This window comes from Pleurodeles waltl, chromosome 10 (genome assembly GCF_031143425.1).
Source record: "Pleurodeles waltl isolate 20211129_DDA chromosome 10, aPleWal1.hap1.20221129, whole genome shotgun sequence".
Classification (NCBI taxonomy): Eukaryota; Metazoa; Chordata; class Amphibia; order Caudata; family Salamandridae; genus Pleurodeles; species Pleurodeles waltl.
This window is the reverse complement of record NC_090449.1, coordinates 467,151,295-467,174,784: the sequence shown is the minus strand read 5'-3', so window position 1 is coordinate 467,174,784 and position 23,490 is coordinate 467,151,295. Positions and strand designations below refer to the sequence as shown.

The 23,490-nt window shown below is 46.8% G+C and overlaps 1 protein-coding gene across 1 annotated transcript in view; it reads right to left on the bottom strand.

Moving 5' to 3' along the window:
• LOC138261625 (SCO-spondin-like) overlaps window positions 1-23,490 on the bottom strand; it is a 1,514,343-nt gene that overhangs the window by 915,406 nt on the left and 575,447 nt on the right. The window contains exon 57 of the mRNA XM_069210750.1: window positions 19,845-20,024. Within this exon, the coding sequence (XP_069066851.1) occupies window positions 19,845-20,024 (180 nt within the window). The remainder of the gene's footprint in view (window positions 1-19,844; window positions 20,025-23,490) is intronic.

The window sequence follows — 23,490 nt, the reverse complement described above, 5'->3', positions numbered from 1 at the left end:
AGAAATAAAAAGATTACAAGAACCTGGAAAATGAGGTACCATTTGATTTGCAGTACATCAACCTACAAATGTTAAGGGTGTGGAATTCAAATCAACAGGTCAACTCAAAGCCAATATGCAAGAATCTAAAAAAAGAGAGAAAGGCTTAAGAGTCGCATTATCATCAAACAGCACACCATCTGACAGGACCAACTGTGAAAGCATTACTTAATGGTAAGTAAACACAAGCTTTATTCAGTCAACATAACCATTAAAGCGGCCATAGAGAATACAATTTAAAAAAGCATAAATTATTAAGAACATAGGGGAAATTTAAAAGCCATCTGACAACAGCAATAAAAATATAATCACTCCCACTTCATATACACAACATACTTATTTACAAGATTTAGGGCCGTATTTATACTCCGTTTGCGCCGAATTTGCGTCGTTTTTTTCGACGCAAATTCGACGCTAAACTAACGCCAACTAACGCCATATTTATACTATGGCGTTAGAGGCGAATAGCGCCAAAGTTCCCGGAATGTGCGTCATTTTTTAGCGTGAACCCCTTCCTTGCGTTAATGATATGCAAGGGAGGCGTTCCCGTCTAAAAAATGACTCCCAGGCCTTTACGTGGTATTTATACTCCCGGGCAAAAGAGACGCCCGGGAGTGGGCGTGGCTAAAAACGGCGCATTTGCGCCGCTTTTTACGCCTGGGTCAGGCATGGCGTTAAGGGACAAGTGGGCTCAAAATGAGCCCAGAGTGCCCTCCCCTGCCCCCAGGGACCCCCCCTGCCACCCTTGCCCACCCCAGGAGGACACCCAAGGCTGGAGGGACCCACCCCAGGGACATTCAGGTAAGTATTTTTTTATTTTTTTTTAATAATTTTTTTTGGCATAGGGGGGCCTGATTTGTGCCCCCCTACATGCCACTATGCCCAATGACCATGCCCAGGGGACAGAAGTCCCCTGGGCATGGCCATTGGGCAAGGGGGCATGACTCCTATCTTTACAATGATAGGAGTCATGTTGATGGGGGATGGGCGTCGAAAATAAATGGCGCAAGTCGGGTTACGACGATTTTTTCGACGTAACCTGACTTGCCCCATTTTAAGACGCCCATGCGCCATTTTCCCCCTACGCCGGCGCTGCCTGGTGTACGTGGTTTTTCTCGCGCACACCAGGCAGCGCCGGTCTGCTTGCGCCGGCTAACGCCATTCAATAAATACGGCGCCCGCATGGCGCTTCAGAATGGCGTTAGCCGGCGCAAAACTTTTTGACGCTAAACTGCGTTAGCGCAGTTTAGCGTCAAAAAGTATAAATATGGGCCTTAAAATTCTTAACTTAAGAAAACGAATACGTATATACCGAGCAGCCACAAGGAACTTGCTACCCGCAGAAATTAAAATAGTTGAAGTGTCACTTTTAAAAATCCTTAAAGCAGTATGACATTGTCATATACCCAAATTCTGGCAAATTGTGCAAATCCACTTACGCAGAGGAATGGAATATGCCGGGCAAAAGAACATAAAATGTTCAACAGATTCAGTACAGTTACAACAGGCAGGACATAGGTCAGATGTTAAAGACGGTCCCCATCTGCCTGTTAGGGACAACAGCGGTAGACATCCAAAACGAAAACGAGCATACAGACTCTTCCCCAGTGTGTCAGGTATAAGATCTACATATGGTTCGAATTGGGGGTACCACTTGAAAACAAGAAATTGATCAGTCAGCCGACCATGCGATGTACAAGAGAGACGATTGTGTTTTACATAAGACCAATAAGCAGCTTTCAGAATAGATTTATGGTTTCTCCCTAAATTTTGTGGATTTTCCCAATAGCTTTCAAGCCCCAGAATATGGAACCATTTTGACACATGCCTGAACCATGAAACGGACACTACCTTCAGTCTTCTTAAAAGGTCAAGAAGGGAATCCCTATATACAATAAGCTCAGAGGAGGACCAAAGCCTTACCCAGAAAAGTAGGGGTCTCAGGGGTATCAAATCAGCAACACGATTAAACCCAAGATCCAAATAAACCAGGATCAAGGGTGTGCTACGAGGGCACGCAAGTAAGGCCCTAGCAAAATTATTTTTGCCCACAGACAATCTATTGCTATTGTAAACCCCCCACATCTCTGCACCATAGGTGGCCGCGCCCTGCGCCTTGGCCAAATAAATCTTGATGGGCGGGGATATTTCTTTTGTTACAGAGCTTTTATAGAAACGCAGAATAGCGCCCGCCCTATGCTGAAGAAGTACTGCACTTTTTCTGATCTGGTCCTCCCATTGAAGATTATTTGAAATCCCGACTCCCAGGTAGTCTATTGAACTGACCTTACTTAAGGAGGTCCAGTCAAGAATAATAGTGCATTTCCTAGTTGGTCCTGGGCTAAACACCATTAGTTTAGTTCTGCTGACATTCAATTCCAGGCCAAAGTCTGCACAATATGGTTTAAACCTATCAACAAGAATTTGAAGACCCATAAGGGTCTTGGAGATAAGTAAAGAATCATCTGCGAACAGTAAAATAGGAATTTTCTTTTTGTTTAGGGAGGGGGCATCATTCTGATAAGTAGACAATACTTGTACCACCTCATTTATAAACAAGGTAAATAGGGTTGGGACCAGAACACATCCTTGGTGAACCCCCCTCTGGATAGGGATATGTTCTGTTAATTCTCCCTGGTTGACCCATCTCACCTGAGCACACGTATTCTCATGTAACCGTTGTAATAAATGAGTTATCCTATTAGGAGTACCCATTCTATGTAACACTTCCCATAGTTTTTCTCTAGGGACCATATCAAAGGCAGATCGAAGGTCCACAAAAACGACCTATAAATTTTGCCTGGAAAGAACTATATTTTTCCAATAAAGAAGCATCAGCCTGAAAACCTGATCTACCGTACTAGTTTTGGGGCGAAAAACCCACCTGTAGTAGGGATAGCAACTGATGATCTTGAACCCAACTTAATAGCCTTCCCAAAAGCTGTTTGGCCAAAAAAAAATTGGAGCTTGTCAATACGGCTGATAGGTCTATAATTTGCTGGGGAGCTCACAATGCCCTTTTTATAGATCGGAATTATTTTGGACCCTTTCCACGTACTCGGAATTGGGCCCCTGCTGCGATTTTGTTCGAGTTTGTGTGAGTTTTGTGCGAGTTTATATTACAGGACCATACTATTGGTTCAGATTTATATAAATCCCCCGGAATCTTATCCGGCCCTGGCGCTTTGGCAGACTTTAAGGAGTTGATTGCTGCCATGGTTTCCTCAATGGTGAAGATAATTGGATCTTCATAAGTAAATCATTCTAGTCCTGGTTTCTCCAGAGTAACTCATTCTAGCCATCAGCGGGGAGGAGGGTTCGTGAGTTGGAAACTTGCAAGGTAGGGCATAGAGTTTAGAAAAGTGACTCACCCAGCTCTCAGGTTGAATATGGTTAATCGTGGTGCTCTTACCCCCTCTTTGTCTATTAGACAGTAACTTCCGGAATGTCACGTTGTCATTAATTTTAATTGCATTAAGCAGGTTATGCCAAACTGAGCTTTTTTCTTTGCTTGTCTTATGGTCTTATTATAGGCTAGGCAAGTCTTGCTGATTGTATTGCCCCCCTAGGAACGTGTCGCAATAAGTGTTTTTAGAGCTAATTTTGCCTCAGAGCAATCCTTATTAAACCACACATTGGTTTTAGAATTACAGTCAGCATACTTGGTGCTGGTCTTTTTTTATAAAAAAAGTCTGGAGTTTCTTCAGTAAATCTCCATGAATGCTAAGAATAGGGATATCATTAATTTCATACTTCTCATAAACAACCATTACATCAACAAGCAACTGATAAATCCCTTTTATCAAAAAAGGATTAGACAGCACTTTTGGCCAGCAAACTCGAAAGGAACTATTATCCAGCAGTGGTGCTGGAACCACAGTGTGGTGGTCATTCTGTGATCTCCTAAATGCATCACTATGCATGGTGAGAAGCAAAGGATTATGATCACTCTCATAAGGTGGGTCCACCTTCATATCTTTTAGGAAGGACCATTACCTAACATCCACTAAGATATAATCAATTACAGTGGTGGACATGCCATGCTTAAAGGTCAGCGCGATGCCCAAATCAGAGGCGGTTAGGCTGTTGCAAGCCCTAAGACCATGTTTCAGACATAGGGATATCAACTGGGAAGCAGCAGGGGAACAAATACACAGTTGTTTATCCATCAATTGTGGAATACCCCAAAGTTCGTCTTCTTCATCCATTAAACCACTATTTAAACAGGAAGGTTAAAAGGTACAATTCATGTCTCCAGCAATCAGTAAATTTGTCAGAGGGTGTAAGGTATCCAAAAATTGAGACAACTGCACCAAGGTCTGAGACTGATCCCCGTGGAACAGATCGAGCTTAAACATTAATTAGAGTAATCTTAAAATCTTGATCATAAGTGAGTTGTACTCCCAATAAATCAGGTGAATCAATTTTTAACATGGAATGAACACACTGTAGTCTCTTGTTTAACAATACCAATAGGCCCCCTTTAGCACGACCTAAGCCCCTCTCTTCTGGTTGAGCCTCAATGCAATATGATAAAAACCCGCCTATATAAACTTGATCCTCGGCCCAAGTCTCCTAAAAAAGACAGATACCCTGATTATTGATATAATTGACCCATTCAGGGTCACCCAGCTTCCTGTCACGCCCGCTAAATTCCAGGACCTAATAGATAATTCTGAGCTAATTACCTCATCTCTGGACCTAGGACACCAAGACTCCCAATGATTTATATCCTTATCAAATACTCCCGGTTTGACCTCCGGGGACGCTGTTAAATGTGGGTCAGTATGTAGTCAATCAGTTGCTGATGGTATATGGAAGGATTTTGCTACCGGAGCTAGACCACACTTTTGAGTAGAGACTAGGCCATCTAAGGGTAAAGACGAACCGGCGGCTGGTGCGTGTGGTGCAAGTCTAATGCCAACCCCTCTCAAATCCGTAAGATAGCTAGTACGTGATTCAAAGTTCAAGTTTATCCACCAGGAGCCTGTCTACAAAACAAATAGAAATAAAGTCAAAGTTTGAGCCATGTTGTTTGTGTCTGCCCACCTTGAGGATATCAGCATGGATGACTGAGAGACAATTGCGCTGAGCACGTAGCCAGTAGATAACTTTATTTATCAAGGAATCATGGGTTTCCAATGAACCAGAAGATAGTTTAGGCACCTCAGCCATGTAAATGGTGACACCTTTGCTCCTCAGTCCATGGCCCCATTCCATATAAGCTGGCCGTTTAGTACTATCTTGAACTACCACATCAGTAGGGAACGTAGGGGCCCTAGTAAAATGTGTAAAGGGGCTTGCAACTTCAACAGGGACCTGATTGCCAACATCTCCCTGAGGCCCCTTAACAGGATCAATCAAATGAGCTTAAACAGGCCTTTGGGACCCCAAAGGGTTCCTATTTCTAGAAGTTATACTGTGCTTCCACTTTACAATTGTAGGTGCAAGCTGAGGTCCCTCTACGTAAGAAATAGACTAATTTTTTGGTAGGAACGGACCCCAAGGAAGGGGTACCTGCTCTCAATCTTGGGTCAGACAGGGGAGTACTCTCACCCCCATTTAACCCCTTATCTTGCCTCTGGCACTTACACTCGACCTTCTGTGCCTGTCCCCCCTTTAAGGTGTCCCTCAGTAAAAGCAGCAGACCCTTAACTTCATCCACCCTCCAAAGAACAGTAACCAAAACAATTCCCTCATGGGATGGTGGCAATCTATCAATGTCAATGTCATTGGGAAAATTAGTTAAAGCTTTATCATCAGCACAGATTCCGACTGGGACACAAACAGAGGATCCCTCTTCCTCCGCCAAGGGGCCAAACCGATTTGTGCATAAAATATTGGGAATCGCCACAATTACTGGACTTAGCGGGCGGAGAATCTCATTCCCCATAGGAGAAACACTGCTCACACAAACCCAAGTCACTGCAAGATGTTAGAAGAATTTGTCCTAGGAACTTGAGGTACCGGTTTTCACACAGTCTCAACTCAGGATCTAGATGATTGCGACTTCTTTTTAAATATGTCCGGAACTTTTTTCTCGGATGTGCTGTTTTTTGTAGACAATGGTGGGGTAGGATTACTTTTCAAAATAACCTCCACCTCTTCAATCAAAAAGTCAATGTCATCTAAGGGATTATTCCTTTTATGTATTGAAGAGCTCGCTTGGTTACTTGACCGTTTTTTCGATTTTTTTATGCAATTCGACAGAGCAGGAATGTCCACAGCTTTGCGTTTCCCCATCATAAAATAAGATAGTAGATAAAATAACAGTATAACCTAATAGATCCCTCAATAAACTTACTTCTGAAAATGGGGTGCCCAGCCCGGCCTCTTTGGACGATGACGGGCCCGTCTTGGCCCGGGCGTCTCCCGCACGCGTCCAGCGCCGTGGGATTAGCAGGCGCTTTAAATAGTGCGAGAGTCAGGGAGGCCTGGTGAATGGAATCCCACCCCAGGCGGCAAAGTCGATTCCAATGCATCCCGCACCGTGGGATTAGCAGGTGCTTTAAATAGCGCAAGAGTCAGGGAAGACTGGGGGATAGAGTCCCGCCCCAGGCGGCAGAGTTGATTCCAATGCGTCCCACGCTGCGGGATTAGCAGTAGCTTTAAATAGCGCAAGAGTCATGGAAGCCTGGGGGATGGAGTCCCACCCCAGGCGGCAGAGTCAATTCCAATGCGTCCCGCACCACAGGGTTAGCAGGCACTTTAAATAGCGCAAGAGTCTTAAGCCTGGGGGATGGAATCCCACCCCAGGTGACAGAGTCGATTCCAGTGCGTCCCGCGCCACGGGATTAGCAGGCGCTTTAAATAGCGCAAGAGTCAGGGAAGCCTGGGGGATGGAGTCCCACCCCAGGCAGCAGAGTTGATTCCAATGTGTCCCCATAACTTAATGCATTCAATGCAAATGTTTACCATCACTAATATACATACTGATTGTCTTTCCTGACAAATTTGAAAATGGCTCAATAAAGCACAGATGGTATTATATCACTTAATTTTCAGCAACCTAATTCTGTAAACTGAATCTAAATCAGCTTTGAATTTAATATCATGGAACAATTCATGAGCCAAAAGACTGCATTATTAAAGATCTGATTGAGCTCTGCCACAAGTTCAGCAGACGAAGGCCACCCCTTGGACAACATCCTTTGTGTCAATTCCGACCACTCTCCATATGTCACCCTGGGGTTGTGCTGCATCATATCCTATGGAACACGTAAATTGATTCTTAAGAAAGAGGCTATTGGAAAATAAAAAGGTATGGATCTGATGAAAGTGAACAAAGCAACATGGCCAACTAACAGATGATGCATACAGTAAGCCGGCCTCACAAGTGTACCTGGTCCTCCCAATTTAATGGGAAACAAAAATCCAGTTCTTACGACTTTGTTGTGGTCTGTTTGAAATAGGTGAGAAACAACAAAGCTGGAAATTTAGGAGAGAAAATCCAGCAAGTCGGTTTTGCACTTACCACAAAGAGTCACTCGCCCATGCCCTCTGTGACTGCTCAGCTTTTGCAAGATGGCAAAGCTTTTGAAACTGAAAGGAAACAGCTTTTACTCCTCAAATTTCTCAAAACCAGTATAAGAAATTGTCAACCCGCATCTCACTGTGCTTCAACTGAAATAATGGTATGCTTATTAGCAGATGTATAATATTTAAGAACTTATTTTTAAAACACACAGAACTATTGCAGCCAAATGCATCTGGAACTAAGGGCCAGATGTAGTAAAGCGTTTGCGAGTCGCAAAAACCTCACCGGAATTCAGAAATGCATTTTGCGAGTCGGATCCGACTCGCAAAATGCATTTCCGACTCGCAAATCGGTCGCAAATGGAATCGCAGTTACCATCCACTTGAAGTGGATGGTAACCCAGTCGCAGACGGGAAGGGGTCCCCATGGGACCCCTTCCCCTTTGTAACTGGACATAAAAATATTTTTTCAGAGCAGGCAGTGGTCCAAGGGAAACAATCCTGAAAAAATCCGAAACAAAAGGTTTCAGTTTTTTTTTCAAAGTGCAGCTCGTTTTCCTTTAAGGAAAACGGGCTACACTTTGAAAAAAAAAAAATGCTTTATTTAAAAGCAGTCACGGACATGGTGGTCTGCTGTCTCCAGCAGGCCACCATCCCCGTGAGTGCCCAGACTCGCTATGGGGTCGCAAATTGCGACCCACCTCATTAATATTAATGAGGTGGGTCTTTGCGACCCCATAGCGAGTCGCAGAAGGTGTCTGAGACACCTTTCTGCATTGCAGATTGCGAGTTGCATTTTGCGAGTCGCTCGGACTCGCAAATTGCAAGTCGCAATTTGCTGTGTTTCTACATCTGGCCCTAAGTTTCAAAATTGCAAAATAGTAATTGAATGATTTTATTAATTGTATTTTATATTTTTGATTTTACATTGAATGGCTTTAATTAACGATCAATATATTATTATTATTATTATTATTATTGTTATTATTATTATTATTATTATTGTCATTATCATCATCATCATCATTACCAGAGTGGGGCCTCCTGGCCCACTTGTGTGCATGTCCGTGGCTCTGTGCTTAGCTCACCCTTGGCCTCTAAGGATTGTGTGTAGCACTGGAATTCTTGCCTGTGTGTGCTAAGGTGCATGTGTGTGACTGTGTGCAGTACATAACTTAGAGGCTTGTGAATTCCATTTTAGAAGCACAGGGTGTGGACAGTATGGAGATGTCAGATCTGCAACCCCAGACAAGACATGTGTATTGCTGATATTTTTGATGGCTGGTGTAGAACACACAACTGTGCATGTCAAAAGTTATCTTTGATTCCAGTAAGAGTAAACGGTTAGTGGGGCCTGGGCACATTGTGAGGGCCACAACCAGATTACCTTGTGAGTAGGTCAGCAATTAGAATCAGCCTCCCCGCCAAGAATAGTAGGCCCTATGTGGAAGAGGAGATCGCCTGTGGGGATCGAGGCTGAGTGAAGTGAGAGGCCTTCAGTCTGGTTAGGATCGTTGCGGATGTGCAGCCATCCAGCTGATTCCACAAGGCTGATTACTCACTTGCTCAGGAAGATGTTACAGTGGAATTCTGGCCATCACCATTATATGCACCAAGTCAGTTGACGTCTGTGTATGAGGATTGAGGGCCACATTGAAAATCAGGCCATCGCCTGTATGTGTGCCTGAGTTGAAACCCCTCATGTGTGCCCATCATCAGCGAGACCCTCATAACGTAGGGCCAGTGCCCTGACTTGTTTTGAGAAGGGAACTGTTGGGAACACTTCATCGTGTTGGGACCGGAACCTGAGAAGGAGTGCCCCATTCCCACAGAGCTGCTTGCTGCCCTCAATCAAGAAAAACTGTTAGATTCAGTCAGTCTTGCAGGATACTTGCAAGAACTTAACAGCAGAGTGCTGCTGACAACTCTTAAGACCAAACATAGACTTAGTTTGTGCTGGGCTAGCGTGGGCTATATCTGGGAGTCATCTCCATTATCGAAAGGGGAATAGCAGATGGGATGAAGGGACTCGAGGTAGCCACCCAGGACGATGCTAGCTCAGCAACCTTAATAGGCTGTGAAGTTTTTTTTTTGTGTACCGATGTAATACTTTGTATGTTATGTGAAACTGCTCCTTTTTTTTTTTTTTTTTTTTCGGGCGTCAAGATGGCGGTAGCACTCTAAGAGTGCTCTGGACCCCTCCGTCATCCGCCCAGAAGGCCAAGCCGTGCCGCACCTGTAGCGACAACCTAAGAGACCCATTGTGGGTCTGTGGGTGCTGCGGGACCCGAGGCAGAAGGGCCGAACGCTGCCGGCCCCTGGTGGGTCGCGTCGGCGACTGGGCCCAGGGAAGCGGAGGACCGCTGGACCCGAGGTTGGGCCCCACGACTGGATCGAGCCCCTGGTGCCGGTTCGGGCCACTGCCAGGGCGTCGGAGAAGAGTCTGCGGGGCCGGGCCTGGAGCCACGGACGAGGGAGGATCCTGGGCTCCCCTACCTTTGGGGCCTGCGGCTGGAGGTTGGTGAGCGGATCTGCCGCGGGGGCCGCGCGTGCCATGGGCTGCTGCTGGGGCCCGTGCCCCCGCGGATGGTGAGCGGCTGGTCCCCCTAGAGACATTGACGAGAGCCCAGTCCAGCGGGGGAGATGCCTGGAGAAGGGAGGCCTGCCCACATGGGTCATCTGAGGGAGAGGCCGGGGGCCCGGTGAATGAACTCCCTAACCCGTAGGGAGTGAATACTTGAAGAAGCTGGGTTGGGTCCGGGGCCCTGCTGAGACTAGCGAGAACCCTATTACATCTGCAGCGGGGGCATCGTGCAGGGGCCTTGACACAGCGATCTAGCCGTCGCCGAGGCGAAGTGGGCCGCGGACTTCACGCGGAGGCGACACGTGCCGGGAGCGGGCCAAAGCGGGGACCATCTCTCCACCCGTCCTCCTCCTGCTGCGGGATCCCCGGTACCCTTGAGAGACTTATCCCCCAGACCGGAGGAGAGCCAGAGACAGAATGGGAAAAGACAGGGCCACCAGACAGCCCCCGGCCTCACAACAGAAAATAGAACAATATACCGTCCCGGAGCCCCCCCCCTGAAGAGACCACAGCGCTATCAGGAGCCTCCACACCAGATGGAGTAAATGCAATCCTAATGGCTATTCAGTCCTCACAGCTGGCGGTGGAGTCCAAGATAGGAGAGGTCCGTGTGGATATGGGCCTTATTAGGCAAGACCTCAGGAATGCAGTGGGCCGCATAACAGAGGTTGAAACTAGGGTCTCACAGATGGAGGATGACCTTGCTGAGCTTAAAACTAAAGTGGCCCAACCACAAACCCGAACTGGTGAACTCCATCGAAGGGCCGAAGACGCTGAAAATCGCTCCAGGAGGAACAACCTGCGTTTTGTGGGATTTCCAGAGGAAGTGGAAGAGAACAAAGCAGTCGAGTTCTTGGAGAGCCTGTTCAAATCCTGGATGCCAGGCCAGTCGCTGTCGCCGAGGTTCTCGATTGAAAGGGCGCACAGGTTGCTGGCTCCCCGGGGGCCCGCTCCGACCGATGATAGCTCGCTTTATTAACTTCAGAGACCGAGACAGAGTTCTTGCAGAAGCCAGACACGTGGCTGATCTCCTATGGGATAATCACAAAATCCTGGTGTTCCCAGACTACACCCGCAAGGTACAGAACAGACGCTGGTCTTATGAGCGGGTCAAGCAGAAACTAAGAGCCATGCAGCTCTCCTACATGCTGTTGTTCACCGCTCGCATGAAGGTCATCCTAAACAGGAAAGCTCACCTCTTCGACTCACCGGAGGAGGCATGGGCTTGACTCACAGAGGAGGCTCTGAGGCCCAGCAGAGAGCCTAAAGAACGGGCAGAGGCCTCGGCCGAGGACCGTTTGCTCCCCCGAAGGGAGAGGAAGAGAAGCCGAAGACGTGCCGGAACCGGAGGTCGAGGCGGAGCAGAACTTGTGGCCCAGATGAGTGGAGATCGAGAGGTCGCACCAGAGTCGAGCACGGAGGCAGCGACGGGAATCATGCCGGAAGGGAGAGACGCCAGCCAAGGGACTAGCGAGGGGGACCCGGGCCTGTCCCAGGCGCTGGGCTGATGAAACTGCTAGGCCAGAGCCGGACTGCGGAGCCCTGATGGAAGGGCACTTGATAGGGACACTCTGAGTATACACTGAATACTTGCTGTGAGACAAAGTTCTGAAGCCTGAAGGGGGCACTATGGCTAACCTCCTAAACAAACAATGCAAGAGATCCGTGTTTCAGGAGGGGTCCATCACTCCACACTAACGCCAGGTTTAGTAAATAAAACTGGTTAGAATGGGTATTAGGGCGACAGATGCTTCCTGGGTGGAAGTATGGGGTGGGGGGAGTCGGGAGGAGTTATGTTTACACCACAGTTACAAGTTAATGTATGCTTAAGTTTCCTGACCGGCGAGGGTTTCTTTTTTTCCTTTTTCCTTCTTTTCCTCTTCTTTCCTGTCCCACGTTGCGAAATACCTGGATGGACGCCCCTGTGGTGTGGCCCAGCTTACATACAATTCGCCCCGTTCACGTGCTGCACCCGATGATTAAAATTTTGTCCTGGAATGTAAACAGCCTCCTGGCCAAGATTAAAAGATCAGCGATATTAGTACCCTGCGCTCCCACTGCGATTATGCTACAAGAGAATCATCTCCTCGGGACCAGATGCCCCATGCTGGCCAGAGGGGGATACGACAGAGTCCATCACGCAGGCTTCACTAGAGGCTCCAGAGGTGTGGCTATACTGCCTCACCACTCACTGCCAATTACAATAACAGCCACGCACGCCGACCCACAGGGTAGATACATAATGGTGGCTGGGCTGATACATGGGAGATCCATAAACCTAGTGAGTGTATACGCCCCCCTGGCAGGACTGGAGACCTTCCCGGCCTCCCTCAAACAGATCATAACAGACCTTCCCCAGGGTACCACGTTAATAGGAGGGGACTTTAATGCAGTACTACTCCCTGAGCTAGATGTATCCGGAAATAAAACGTCTGGCTGCTCGTCCAGAGCGTCGACACTCAGAGATTGGGCGGATAGCCTCGGCTTGTGTGATATATGGCGAACCTGGCACCCCAATACCAGGCAATACACACACACGTCAGCGGCACATGGGTCGCATGCCAGAATAGACCTCCTATTCGCCCCAGCACTAGACATAGTTAATGTTACAGGAGGTGAGATCCTTCCGCACGGGGTGTCCGACCACGCACCTATACAGGTGCGCCTGGGCAATGCCGACCCGACCAATAGACCCACTTGGAGGCTGAATGCCTGGTACCTACAGGAGGAGGATTACAAAGAGGCAGTGAGAACCCGATTGATGCAATACTTCGAGGACAATGTAGGCTCAGTGCAGTCGCCGGGCACGATCTGGGCAGCATGTAAGGCAACAATTAGAGGCCACGCCAAACATCTCATCCGAGTGAGGGAACGTGCCCGTATCTCCCAAATAGCCGAACTGGAATCGCGTACAATGCACCACGAACGCAGGCAACTGGCCTCTCCCTTGGCCCAGGGCCTTCGCCAGCTCCTGAAAATGCGCGAAGAGGTCAAAGCCCTCACCCTAGAATCAGCCAAGCTCATGTGGAGGGCCTCCACCGCCCGAATATATGGATGGGGGGACAAAAGTGGGAAACTCCTGCATTGGCTGGCCACACGACCACTGGCCAACAGAATTATACCCAAGATCTCAGATGGGTCCGGAGGGCTTTCCAGAACCCCTAGGGACATTGCACAAAGCTTCGCGGCTTACTACGCACACCTGTACAAAGAACACCCACGGGCCCAAGCAGAGAGGGACTCCCCCCTCCTCGACAAAATTACCCTTCCCAAGGTGTCACTCACAGTTAAAGATGCGCTCAACGAGCCACTAACCCTGAAGGAAGTGACTACCGCAATAACCGCATTAGCTTCGGGTAAGACCCCTGGCCCAGACGGCTTACCAACAGAGTTATATAAAAGCTGCAGCGACACAGTAGGGCAACACCTCCTTAACATGTATGAGGAGGCCGAGAGCAGGGGTCATTTTCCACTAGGTATTGACCAAGCCACAATTGCTGTGATCCCTAAAACCCAGCCACCATCGCGGAATTGTGCGGATTATCGTCCCATCTCCCTTTTAAATATCGAAGTTAAGATACTCTCTTCGATCCTTGAAGCAAGGCTAAAACCAGCCCTCTCAGCGCTGATCCACCCGGACCAGTGCGGCTTCATGCCAACCAGGAGCACCAGACACTGCATTAGACGCCTGCACCTAGCCCTGGCACACCGTGATGCCCTAGCCGACTCATTAAAAGCTCTTCTCCTCCTTGATTTTGAGAAGGCGTTTGACATGGTGGACTGGTCATACCTACATCAGGTCCTGGAGGGCAACGGGATTGGCCCCAGATTTAGGAGACTCGTGAAACTTCTGTACTCACAGCCGACGGCCAGAGTACAAGTGAATGGAACCGTGTCGGACCCTTTTCACATAGGGCGAGGCACACGTCAGGGTTGTCCCCTATCCCCACTCCCTTTCGCGCTAGTAATAGAACCGCTTTCCAAACGGCTCAGTGAGGACCCTCTGGTTGAGGGATGGTCCTGACCGTCTGGCTCAGAGGACCGCGTGGCACTCTATGCAGACGATGTTCTCTTATACATTGCGAACCCAGCCACGAGCGGTCCACGTATTCTACAGATACTTGATCTTTTCTCAGAAGCCTCCAGCCACACTCTGAACCACTGTAAGTCCCTACTTATCCCATTGCACCCTGCGAGGGATTGCATTGATTGGCAGCAGACCATCCCCATTCGTCAAAACAGTTTTAAATATCTGGGGATCTCAGTCTCCCTTGTACCAGAGTTAGCGTGGGAACTCAATGTTGCACCACTCGTAACTAAAGCTAAAACCGACCTCCAGCGTTGGCAAACCCTGCCCATTAATTTACTTGGGAGAATCGCTCTCTTCAAAATTATGGTTCTCCCCAGATTTCTCTATCTGCTGCAGAATTCCCATTCCGAATCCCCAAGAAATGGTTTAAAACCTTGATTCAATGATCCTCCAATTTCTATGGAAAAGTGCCCGCCCGCGACTGGCACTCGCTACATGCCAACGTGGCATGTGCGAGGGGGATCTCGCGATGTCAAACTTATACTACTACCACCTTGCGACGCAACTTATTGGGGTGAACGACTGGGTTGGAGGAGGCTGGTCGGATACGGCCTATAGACTTGAGCTTGGCACGCTGAAATACACTGGAGTATTTGACGCCCTCTATGGATGCCCAATTCCCAACTCCACCCCGGAGGTAACTAAGGTGACGCTCCTGGGATGGAGAGAGGCCCAGAGGATTACCGGTTGGTGGAAACGAATCACCGGACAGACCCCGTTGTGGCACGGTAATCTCCTGGCCGGGGTCAAGAAACTGCAGGGATTCCAGAAATGGGATGAAATCGGAATCTCCACACTTGGGGATGTCTGGGAGGGTTCACACATGAGATCCTTTGAGGACCTTCAGAGCGTCTTCTCCATGAACAAATCGCAATTCTACAGATACCTCCAGATCCGTCATGCTCTAACGACACACATGCGAACCGACACGCCCATACCAGACCATTCGCCAATGGAGGCAAAGGTACTAATGGGTCACCTGGGGAAGGAAGGAATCTCACAAATATACCGCTCACTGATTTCCAACACCCTTAGTCCAATGAACAGACTTCGCAACAAGTTGGAGGGGTGGGTGGTAAGAATTGAGGAGGGAAACTAGAACAAGGCCTTAGCAGCTCCCTGTACCCTAACTATATCCTCCAGGCTCCGTTTGGTACAATCCTACTTTTTACACCCTGTATACATGACACCCAAGAGACTGTGTGAGGCAGGCCTCCGCTCCACGGCTGCCTGCCCAAGGTGCTCCCAGCCGGAAGCTGACTTCTATCACATGATATGGTTATGCCCGATCATAGAGGACTACTGGAAAGCGGTTGCAGCACAAATCTCCGGGGCCCTGCAGACTGATTTAATTCCCGAACCGCTCCTGTTTCTACTGGGAGTGGCGGGAGACACAGATTTGGGAAGAATGAAGAGATCCTTTGTGGGAATAGCATGTCTGATTGCCAAAAGAGATATTATGACCAAATGGATGACAGAGGGAGCTCCATCCCTAAATAAATGGAAACGGGGGTAGGACTGGTGTGCACAACAAGAGAGAGTGGAGTATGAGGCCAGGGGGTGCCCAGGCAAATATGATAAGATTTGGGGGGGATGGGAGGCCTTAAGAGATGACTAGATTACAAAGGATCCCAATTTACACTTGAAATGCCAATTCCACTAACAGACCCAAACTCTCACTGACCTTGACCCCCTGCTCAGTCACGTACTGGGTCTAGGGGAGCCCTGCCCCACACAACTGAGAGGGTTTGATTACCATAGGGTAGACCCACGATCGAGACTGGCCGCTGGGCGCGAAAATGCTCCAAAAATTTGCAACCCACATCACGAAGCACCCGTGGACAGGAGACACTCTTTTCCTTTTATTTAACCCTCACACCTTTTCTCTTTGTTTTGTTCCTTTTGCATTGTTTTACCTCAACTCAAGTGATCCCATTACATCCGAAGTATGTTTCCTGCACATAATAGGACGTTACGTAGTAATGTGTATCACTTGGTTTGAAAATGTTCATGTAAATCTTTATTTGCTGGAAAACAATAAAGCTTCTTTATTATAAAAAAAAGAAAATGCTCCTTTTTTCATAGAAGCAAGTATTTGACAATCACTGCATTGTTGTTACTGTTTGTGCTTCATGTTGTGAGACTGTGCATGTGCTACACCCACCTCCCCTTTAAGGGCCTTGGACTGGTCAACTCACGCCACCACTAAGAATTAAGTGACTGACAGGCTATTAGGTGGCCCACTTACTCAGGACCCATAGTAGGTTGGGCCCTGGGACATCAAGAGAAAAAGTCCTCTATTCCCATGGTGGTGGCCAGTAGCTTCTGAATGCCCTAAGGCCCTCTGAATGGAGTTCTGACAACAGGTATCATATTAGTTATGAACCAAGAAACAGAAAACACCAAGAATAGAAAAGCTGTTGTAATATGGTCCAATCAATGGACAGTAAAGACAATGGACAGAATAGATATACTGAGGTGGTACACAAGATCCGCTGATATCCAGGTGAAGAAAAGAGCAGTGCATCTGAACAAGATGTAGGTGAGGTGTAACTGAGGGACAAACTTGGCTAAGGGTAATTGGCATGCAGACGATCCATGGTGGGTAAAACATGTGTGATGGCATATACTGACCAGTGCCTGAATGACTAGTTGAAGATATATATATATATAGTGCTGACGAACCTAAAGCAGCAGGAGTTGAAATTGCATTTGTACAGGAAATACACTTGACCAAGTAGAACATATTAAGTGAGCACATAAATAGAGAAGTACCCTAGTTAAGTAATATACTAAGACTGCACTAAGATCCACACTGTTTATCGTTCCAAAAAGCATGAGCAAATGTAAAAGGTATAAAGCAAAACAAGGGTAGTATGGGTGAGAAGGTGCTGCACATCTAGGCAGTAAAACAATATAGTTGATAGATGTAGATGTACACAGAATCTGGTGCCAAATGGCCAAGTGCCTTACTACCCAGTAGGCACGAAATAGGGTACTAGAGTACCCAAAGGCAAACAGAACAAGGTGACCACAGCACACAGAAATGAATAGTCCAATCGTGTAGCAGGGATAAGTATCCCTGATGGTGTATTTGAGGTCGGAGAAAGCAAAAGATGTAAAAGTCCCAATTCTTGTTGTAGACAGTGTCTTTATTTGTAGGTACTAATTGGTCAAAGGATTGTGCCTTCGTCGAGATACAGCCAACACGTGTTTCGTCACTCAGGTGACTTCATCAAGGCTGGGCCGTCTGGCCAGAAAGGTAAGTTGCGAAAGAACCCTGCGATAAGGCAAGTAGGCTTTGGGTGGTGGGTGGAAATCTTCGTACAGTAGAACTGTGAGTCGGCAATAGTGCCCAAACAGCAGCAGGTGTGGTGAGTACAAATAGTAACCGCGTAAGGTTAGGGAAATGCAGGAGGCCCTGATAAGCCTACGCGCTGATTACTGTGTGCCACACCTGTACGTCCCTGCTCCAAGGGTGGGACTACTAGGCTTATCAGGGCCTCCTGCATTTCCCTAACCTTACGCGGTAAAAAACTACTGTCTGTATTAAAAGAATTAAGTGGGGAAGACATAGCAAGGAGATTAGTTATCACAACTTATATGGATAATAAAGTGCAACTTTTGCTACCAACAAAATCTTAACCTTAAAACATAAAGGGGCATCAACTTCAGCCCCTAGAGTCTTCAGAGTGGAAGGTGGTTGCAGCTTGCCACCAAACACAGAAGGTAAAAAATTTGAGTTGATTTGATTTCAATTACAAAGCAGAATCTTTGTTTTGCTACCTCAGCAAAAATTTATTCAGTGTCATCCATCTCCTGATATTTCTTAGAAATGTCTTTACATCAGAAGATTAGTCTGTCCTTAGATCAACAAAGATCTGTGTGTCATCAGCACACATTTGATATCTAAGGCCATGGGCTATAATCAAGTGTACACAAGGGATCACATAGATGCTAAACATCAAGAGAAAGACGATAGAGCTCTGGGAGCGTTGCAGCAAAACGCCTTAGCAGTGGAGCAGAGATGAGCAACTGTATGCATGAGATCCAGTCAGAAAAAAAGAGAATGTACTCAATGTCTCTGTCTCTCATTGTCTATGGTATCAAAAGCTGCAGATAAATCACATAATACTGGCACTTGATGTATAGCATACAGCAAGAGAAGTTGATTTTGTACTTCTGTAAGGGCAAAGCTCATATTGAAAGTCTGAAAAAAATTAATTACCTTTAAAATAATTTTGCAGTGTTTCGCTTATATGAACTCAGAAACTTTCACAAACAAAGTGAGGGTCAGTATTGTACTGTAGTTTACTAACAGCTCTGGATTAAGAGTCATGTTTTTACTATTGGTGTTACTGTCACACTTTGTAATGAAAGGGATAACATCCCTGTTGCAAAAATGATTGGATCCAATTAGGTAGATCTGTACTGAAGGACCAATATTTGTCTTGATGAGAACTACAGATAGATAATTGTCTCCGGAGACCGATGCTTTTAATGAAGCAATAATTCATATGATATAATTAAGAGAAATTGGGTCAAAATGTATAAACTATGGTCTAACCGTATCACAGAAAATCTTGTGAAATTAACCCAAAAGACATAGGGGATTATTCCAACTTTGGAGGAGGTCCTAATCCGTCCCAAAAATGACGGTAAAGTTACGGATATACCACCAGCCATATTACGAGTCCATTATATCCTATGGAACTCGTAATACGGCTGGTGGTATATCCATCACATTTGGGACGGATTAACACCGCCTCCAAAGTTGTAATAACCCCATAATGTTTGTGGGGCAGTGATTAGTTCTATTTATGTTGGTAAGAGTTGCTGGATAGGACTGCATGCTTCATCAATGAGCCCATTACAATACTTGTGCCTTTTATGTAGTGTTTAACATTCTATAATGTCTTTATGTAACCTAGACTTTTGGAAGCATCTCTCCATTTGGCAACTGTTTTGTTTTGATTTAATAAGTCATTTTGAAACCAAGGGATATGTCTGCTGGCTCCATATTTTAAGAAGCTAATGTATGGAGTGTTGCGTGATATTTGCCTGTTAGGGCTTATCTTGATTTCCCACCTTCCTTATGCTCCGATCTATCTCCAAAAACTGCCCATAGCGCTCATGCATAATCAGGATGCATCTTAATGTAGCACAGGTTCACACTCCACTTTGCCATCCTCTATTGAATGGACCACCATCTACAGCTAATAATGAGGTACTTGAATTTGTACTAAACACTTTTCTGTTGCAGTCAGGTAACAGCCACACTTATGCTTTTCATATTGGGTGTACCTTGGTTTTATCAGTTGATTCTGGCCATGGTACTCATTCCTGTGAATGTCGCTCTTCATGTATTAAAAATTGTCCTACACAAGCAAATCACCCCTTTCATATCTGAGCACAAATACAAAACATGAATCGTAACATGCATGCGGTGCACCACATTATAGTTCAAGGCTCTACTTAATGTACTCATATGCTTTTGTACTTAAAATTACCACCCTTACATTCAGCCATGGTCAGCTCCCGCTGGTCCTTCTATTGATTGTCGTATAGTGCCTTCTATGTTCTGACATTGGTTACACTTTGGGAACTCTCATTTGCCTCTAATGCTCCCAATCTCAAACACTGTATACTTCTCACCTCTGGAGTCTCCACAGGGTTGTAGGTTGCAAGCCTCTGTCTGAATGGCATCTCCAAAGCAAGGTTTCCCACCGTTCTTAGGAGGGGGGTCTTCACAGCTTCGACTCCGGCTTCTTACCCCGCCACTGCATTCTACATCACATGTTGACCAGTCACTCCAAGGGGTCCAGGCTCCATGAACTAGCAAGTACAGAGAATATCCCATGAATCACATTCACACTTGACAGTTGAAACTGTCTTGTCTACTAAGCGCTCTTTTCCTTTTTTACTACAAAAGTGCTACTGTGATCATGCTTTCCCTCTCACAGTGCACTCTTCATGCTGTCATCGGTATGCTGTAATACGCACAAACACACATGTGTGTATATATAAATATACATATTAAAGTTTATTTATAACTCATAACTTTAGCGCTGTTTGACATAATCAGGCACAATAGGGCAGACATTTAGCATGTTTAGAACTTAGAACTTTCAAATGTATGATGCTTCATCGTAAAAGATTCAAGTCGTCATGGATGTGAATACGTTTTTTACTTCAGGTGTTGTAATGATGCATTTCTTAAAATAGTTACCACTCAAAAATCAATGTGCCAGCTCCTTGAAAAGAAATGAATCATGATTTAGGGTAGGTGAGATTTATCTTCTCTTCAAAAAGAAAACACTGGGAGAGGACAGCATGTTTCACGGAGAATGAGGGCGATTCACCCAGCTAGTAAGCTTGTGAGTCACAAAGGCACAAAAAGGGTGTCATGAAACAAAGGATAAAGATAAGCGAGATTCAAGTCAACTGGAAGCTTTCGTTCTCCCCCACCCACCCTCTGGTATGTGTTCTAAAAACAAAACATGCACTCCACTCACGAACCACTATCACTTTGGATAAAAGATAGGCTGGTGTTGGTTATGCTGCATATGTCTTTTAAGGTTCCTACAATGCCTTGGTATATAGTTGAGGTGCATGACCAGTAGGGATCGGGTATGAGCCTATATCATCAACACACGCTAAACTATTGATTAAATATTTTCAGTTTCTTGATTTTTCATCATTTGTATTATATTTATAGAGTATCAACACTGAGAAATTTGGTATGGCCCTGATGATGATTTTCTAACAAAAAATATGCCTTCTGTTTAAAGAGGTTGTAACGCGTTGGCAAATTTAACATGAGGAAAGTGTTTGAATGGCCCCGTGTGAGCATTTCTTAAAGAATTAAGGGGGTCATTCTGACTCCCGCCGGCCACGGTAACCGCGGTGCCGGCGGGAGCCGCCAGAATACCGCTGCGCGGTCAGAAGACCGCCGCGGTTATTCTGTGTTTCCCGCTGGGCGGGCGGGCGACCGCCAGAAGGCCGCCCGCCCGCCCAGCGAGAAACCCCTTTCCACGAGGATGCCGGCTCCGAATGGAGCCGGCGGAGTGGAAAGGGTGTGACAGGTGCAGTTGCACCCGTCGCGAATTTCAGTGTCTGCTATGCAGACACTGAAATTCTCAGTGGGGCCCTGTTATGGGGGCCCCTGCATTGCCCATGCCATTGGCATGGGCACTGCAGGGGCCCCCAGGGGCCCCACGACACACCATACCGCCATCCTGTTCCTGGCGGCCAAAGCCGCCAGGAACTGGATGGCGGTATGGGGGTCGGAATCCCCATGGCGGTGCAGCAAGCTGCACCGCCATGGAGGATTCCCCAGGGCAGCGGAAAACCGGCGGTACACCGGCGGTTTTCCGTTTCTGACCGCGGCTGTACCGCCGCGGTCAGAATGCCCTTGGGAGCACCGCCAGCCTGTTGGCGGTGCTCCCGCGGTCCCCGGCCCTGGCGGTCCATGACCGCCAGGGTCGGAATGACCGCCTAAGTTATTACTCTTCATGGTAATTGGGTGTGGAACTAGAACTGAAGGGGCCAATCTGAAGTACGCTCTGCACTCCTCAATGTACTAGTGGGCAATTGATGAACCTGTTAGAGCTACACCAGTGATTAATCAGATGGTTAGCTCAGATAGATAAAATAGGGACAGGGCTCAAACATTTGTCTTTCTAATAATTTAGACTTTTTGTTTGTGTATATGTTGTAATTAATATATGGAATCACTATTGTTGCTGTGTAGATGTTGTCATGTAAATGATGTAATATATGGGCAAAGTAGCAGTGCATGGCAAGGGCTGCGGCCAACCCAACCCAGGCACCCAACCCCGCTCCACACATGTTCTTTGGCCATGCGTGACAGTGGTTGGCCGCAGGCGATCTTCAATGGGGAATTCACCCATGCTTAGCCTTGGACAGGTTCAAAAAGTTGGGAGGAATTGTCCTTTAAATAAGTAGAATTTCAACTTGGCACCTGCTATATTTACATTTGTAAGTGCTTTACATTGCAGTAAAATTTTTGTGAAATGAGCATTAGTGTCAGAATGGATCCTCACATGCTTATTAAACCAAGAAGATTCCACAGTTTTGTGCAAAATGTCTACCCACCTGGAGTACGTTCTACTGGCTAATTAGAAAGTGCTACATCGTTGGGTAAATGCACGTTCTACTCTACCACTGTGTAAAGGTCCACAAGGTAATGACTCGAGTGGCCATGTCTGGTGTAGTTTTGGATTTGTGACTATTCCTCGAGCGTCTTCCTACTGACATCAGTGCTAGTATGAATCCTCGTATAGAGAAGATGCCGATTCTACAGACTTAAATCTCCACAAAACAAAGTTACTTTCTCTTAATAATATGAAGTAAGTGCTTCTTTGTTTGGTGGAGATGTGCTCATATTCCTCTGCATCATGGAAACTCATAGGGTCTTTTGGTAAGCTATCCATCAAGCAGGAAAAAGGTGGGAAGATCAATACATACCCCTAACGCATACGGGGCAGGGACAAAGGAGCAGAGCTTTGAGGTCATTTTGCACATTTGCATACTGATAGTAATTGAAGACATGAAAGATAGACCCTGTTCTCATCAGGAGAGCACTGGAAAGATCCACTTGTCACAGTCACTGCAGAAGACACTGAGTTCCAATAGAGCAAGATGCTTGAGCATTGGTGCCAGATTCGATCCTCACCTGCTTATTTATCCAAGAAGAGTCCACAGTTTTATGCAAAACTTTGGACTCTTATAGTCTACATGGGAGTCTTAATTCACCTGCGGTCTCATTGCTCCCGCATGCAGGGAGCAGCAAAAAATGCTGATCCCTGCACGCGGGAGCAATGATTTAATTTGTTTTCCTGAAAACAGATAAAAAGTCTGCTCCCAGCGGATATGACCAGTTTTCCTGCTCCCACCCGCTGGGAGCAAACTTATAGTTTGCTCTCGATTCCTGGAGGCTGTCATAGTCCCTTCAAGCAACAGCAAGCTATTATGTCCTGAGGGCGAGCACCTCAAGACATAGCGAGCCGCCTTTGGGCAGTGGCAGTCCCCAGGGCCATTAATGGTTCCAGGACAGGGGCTGTGCCCCTCCCATTCTTTTTTAGGGCTAGCCCCTGGGAGGTGGTGGTCTCTGGGGCCGAAAATGGCCCAGGAAGGTGGGCAGGCAGCCCCCCTCCCTTTTTTACAAGATGGCCAAGCACCTGGGAGGGGGAGGACCCCGGGATAGAATATGGCCTGGATGGGGGGGCTGCGTGGCCCTCCTCTCCCTTTAAATTGTAATCATGGCCCCAGGGAGGCA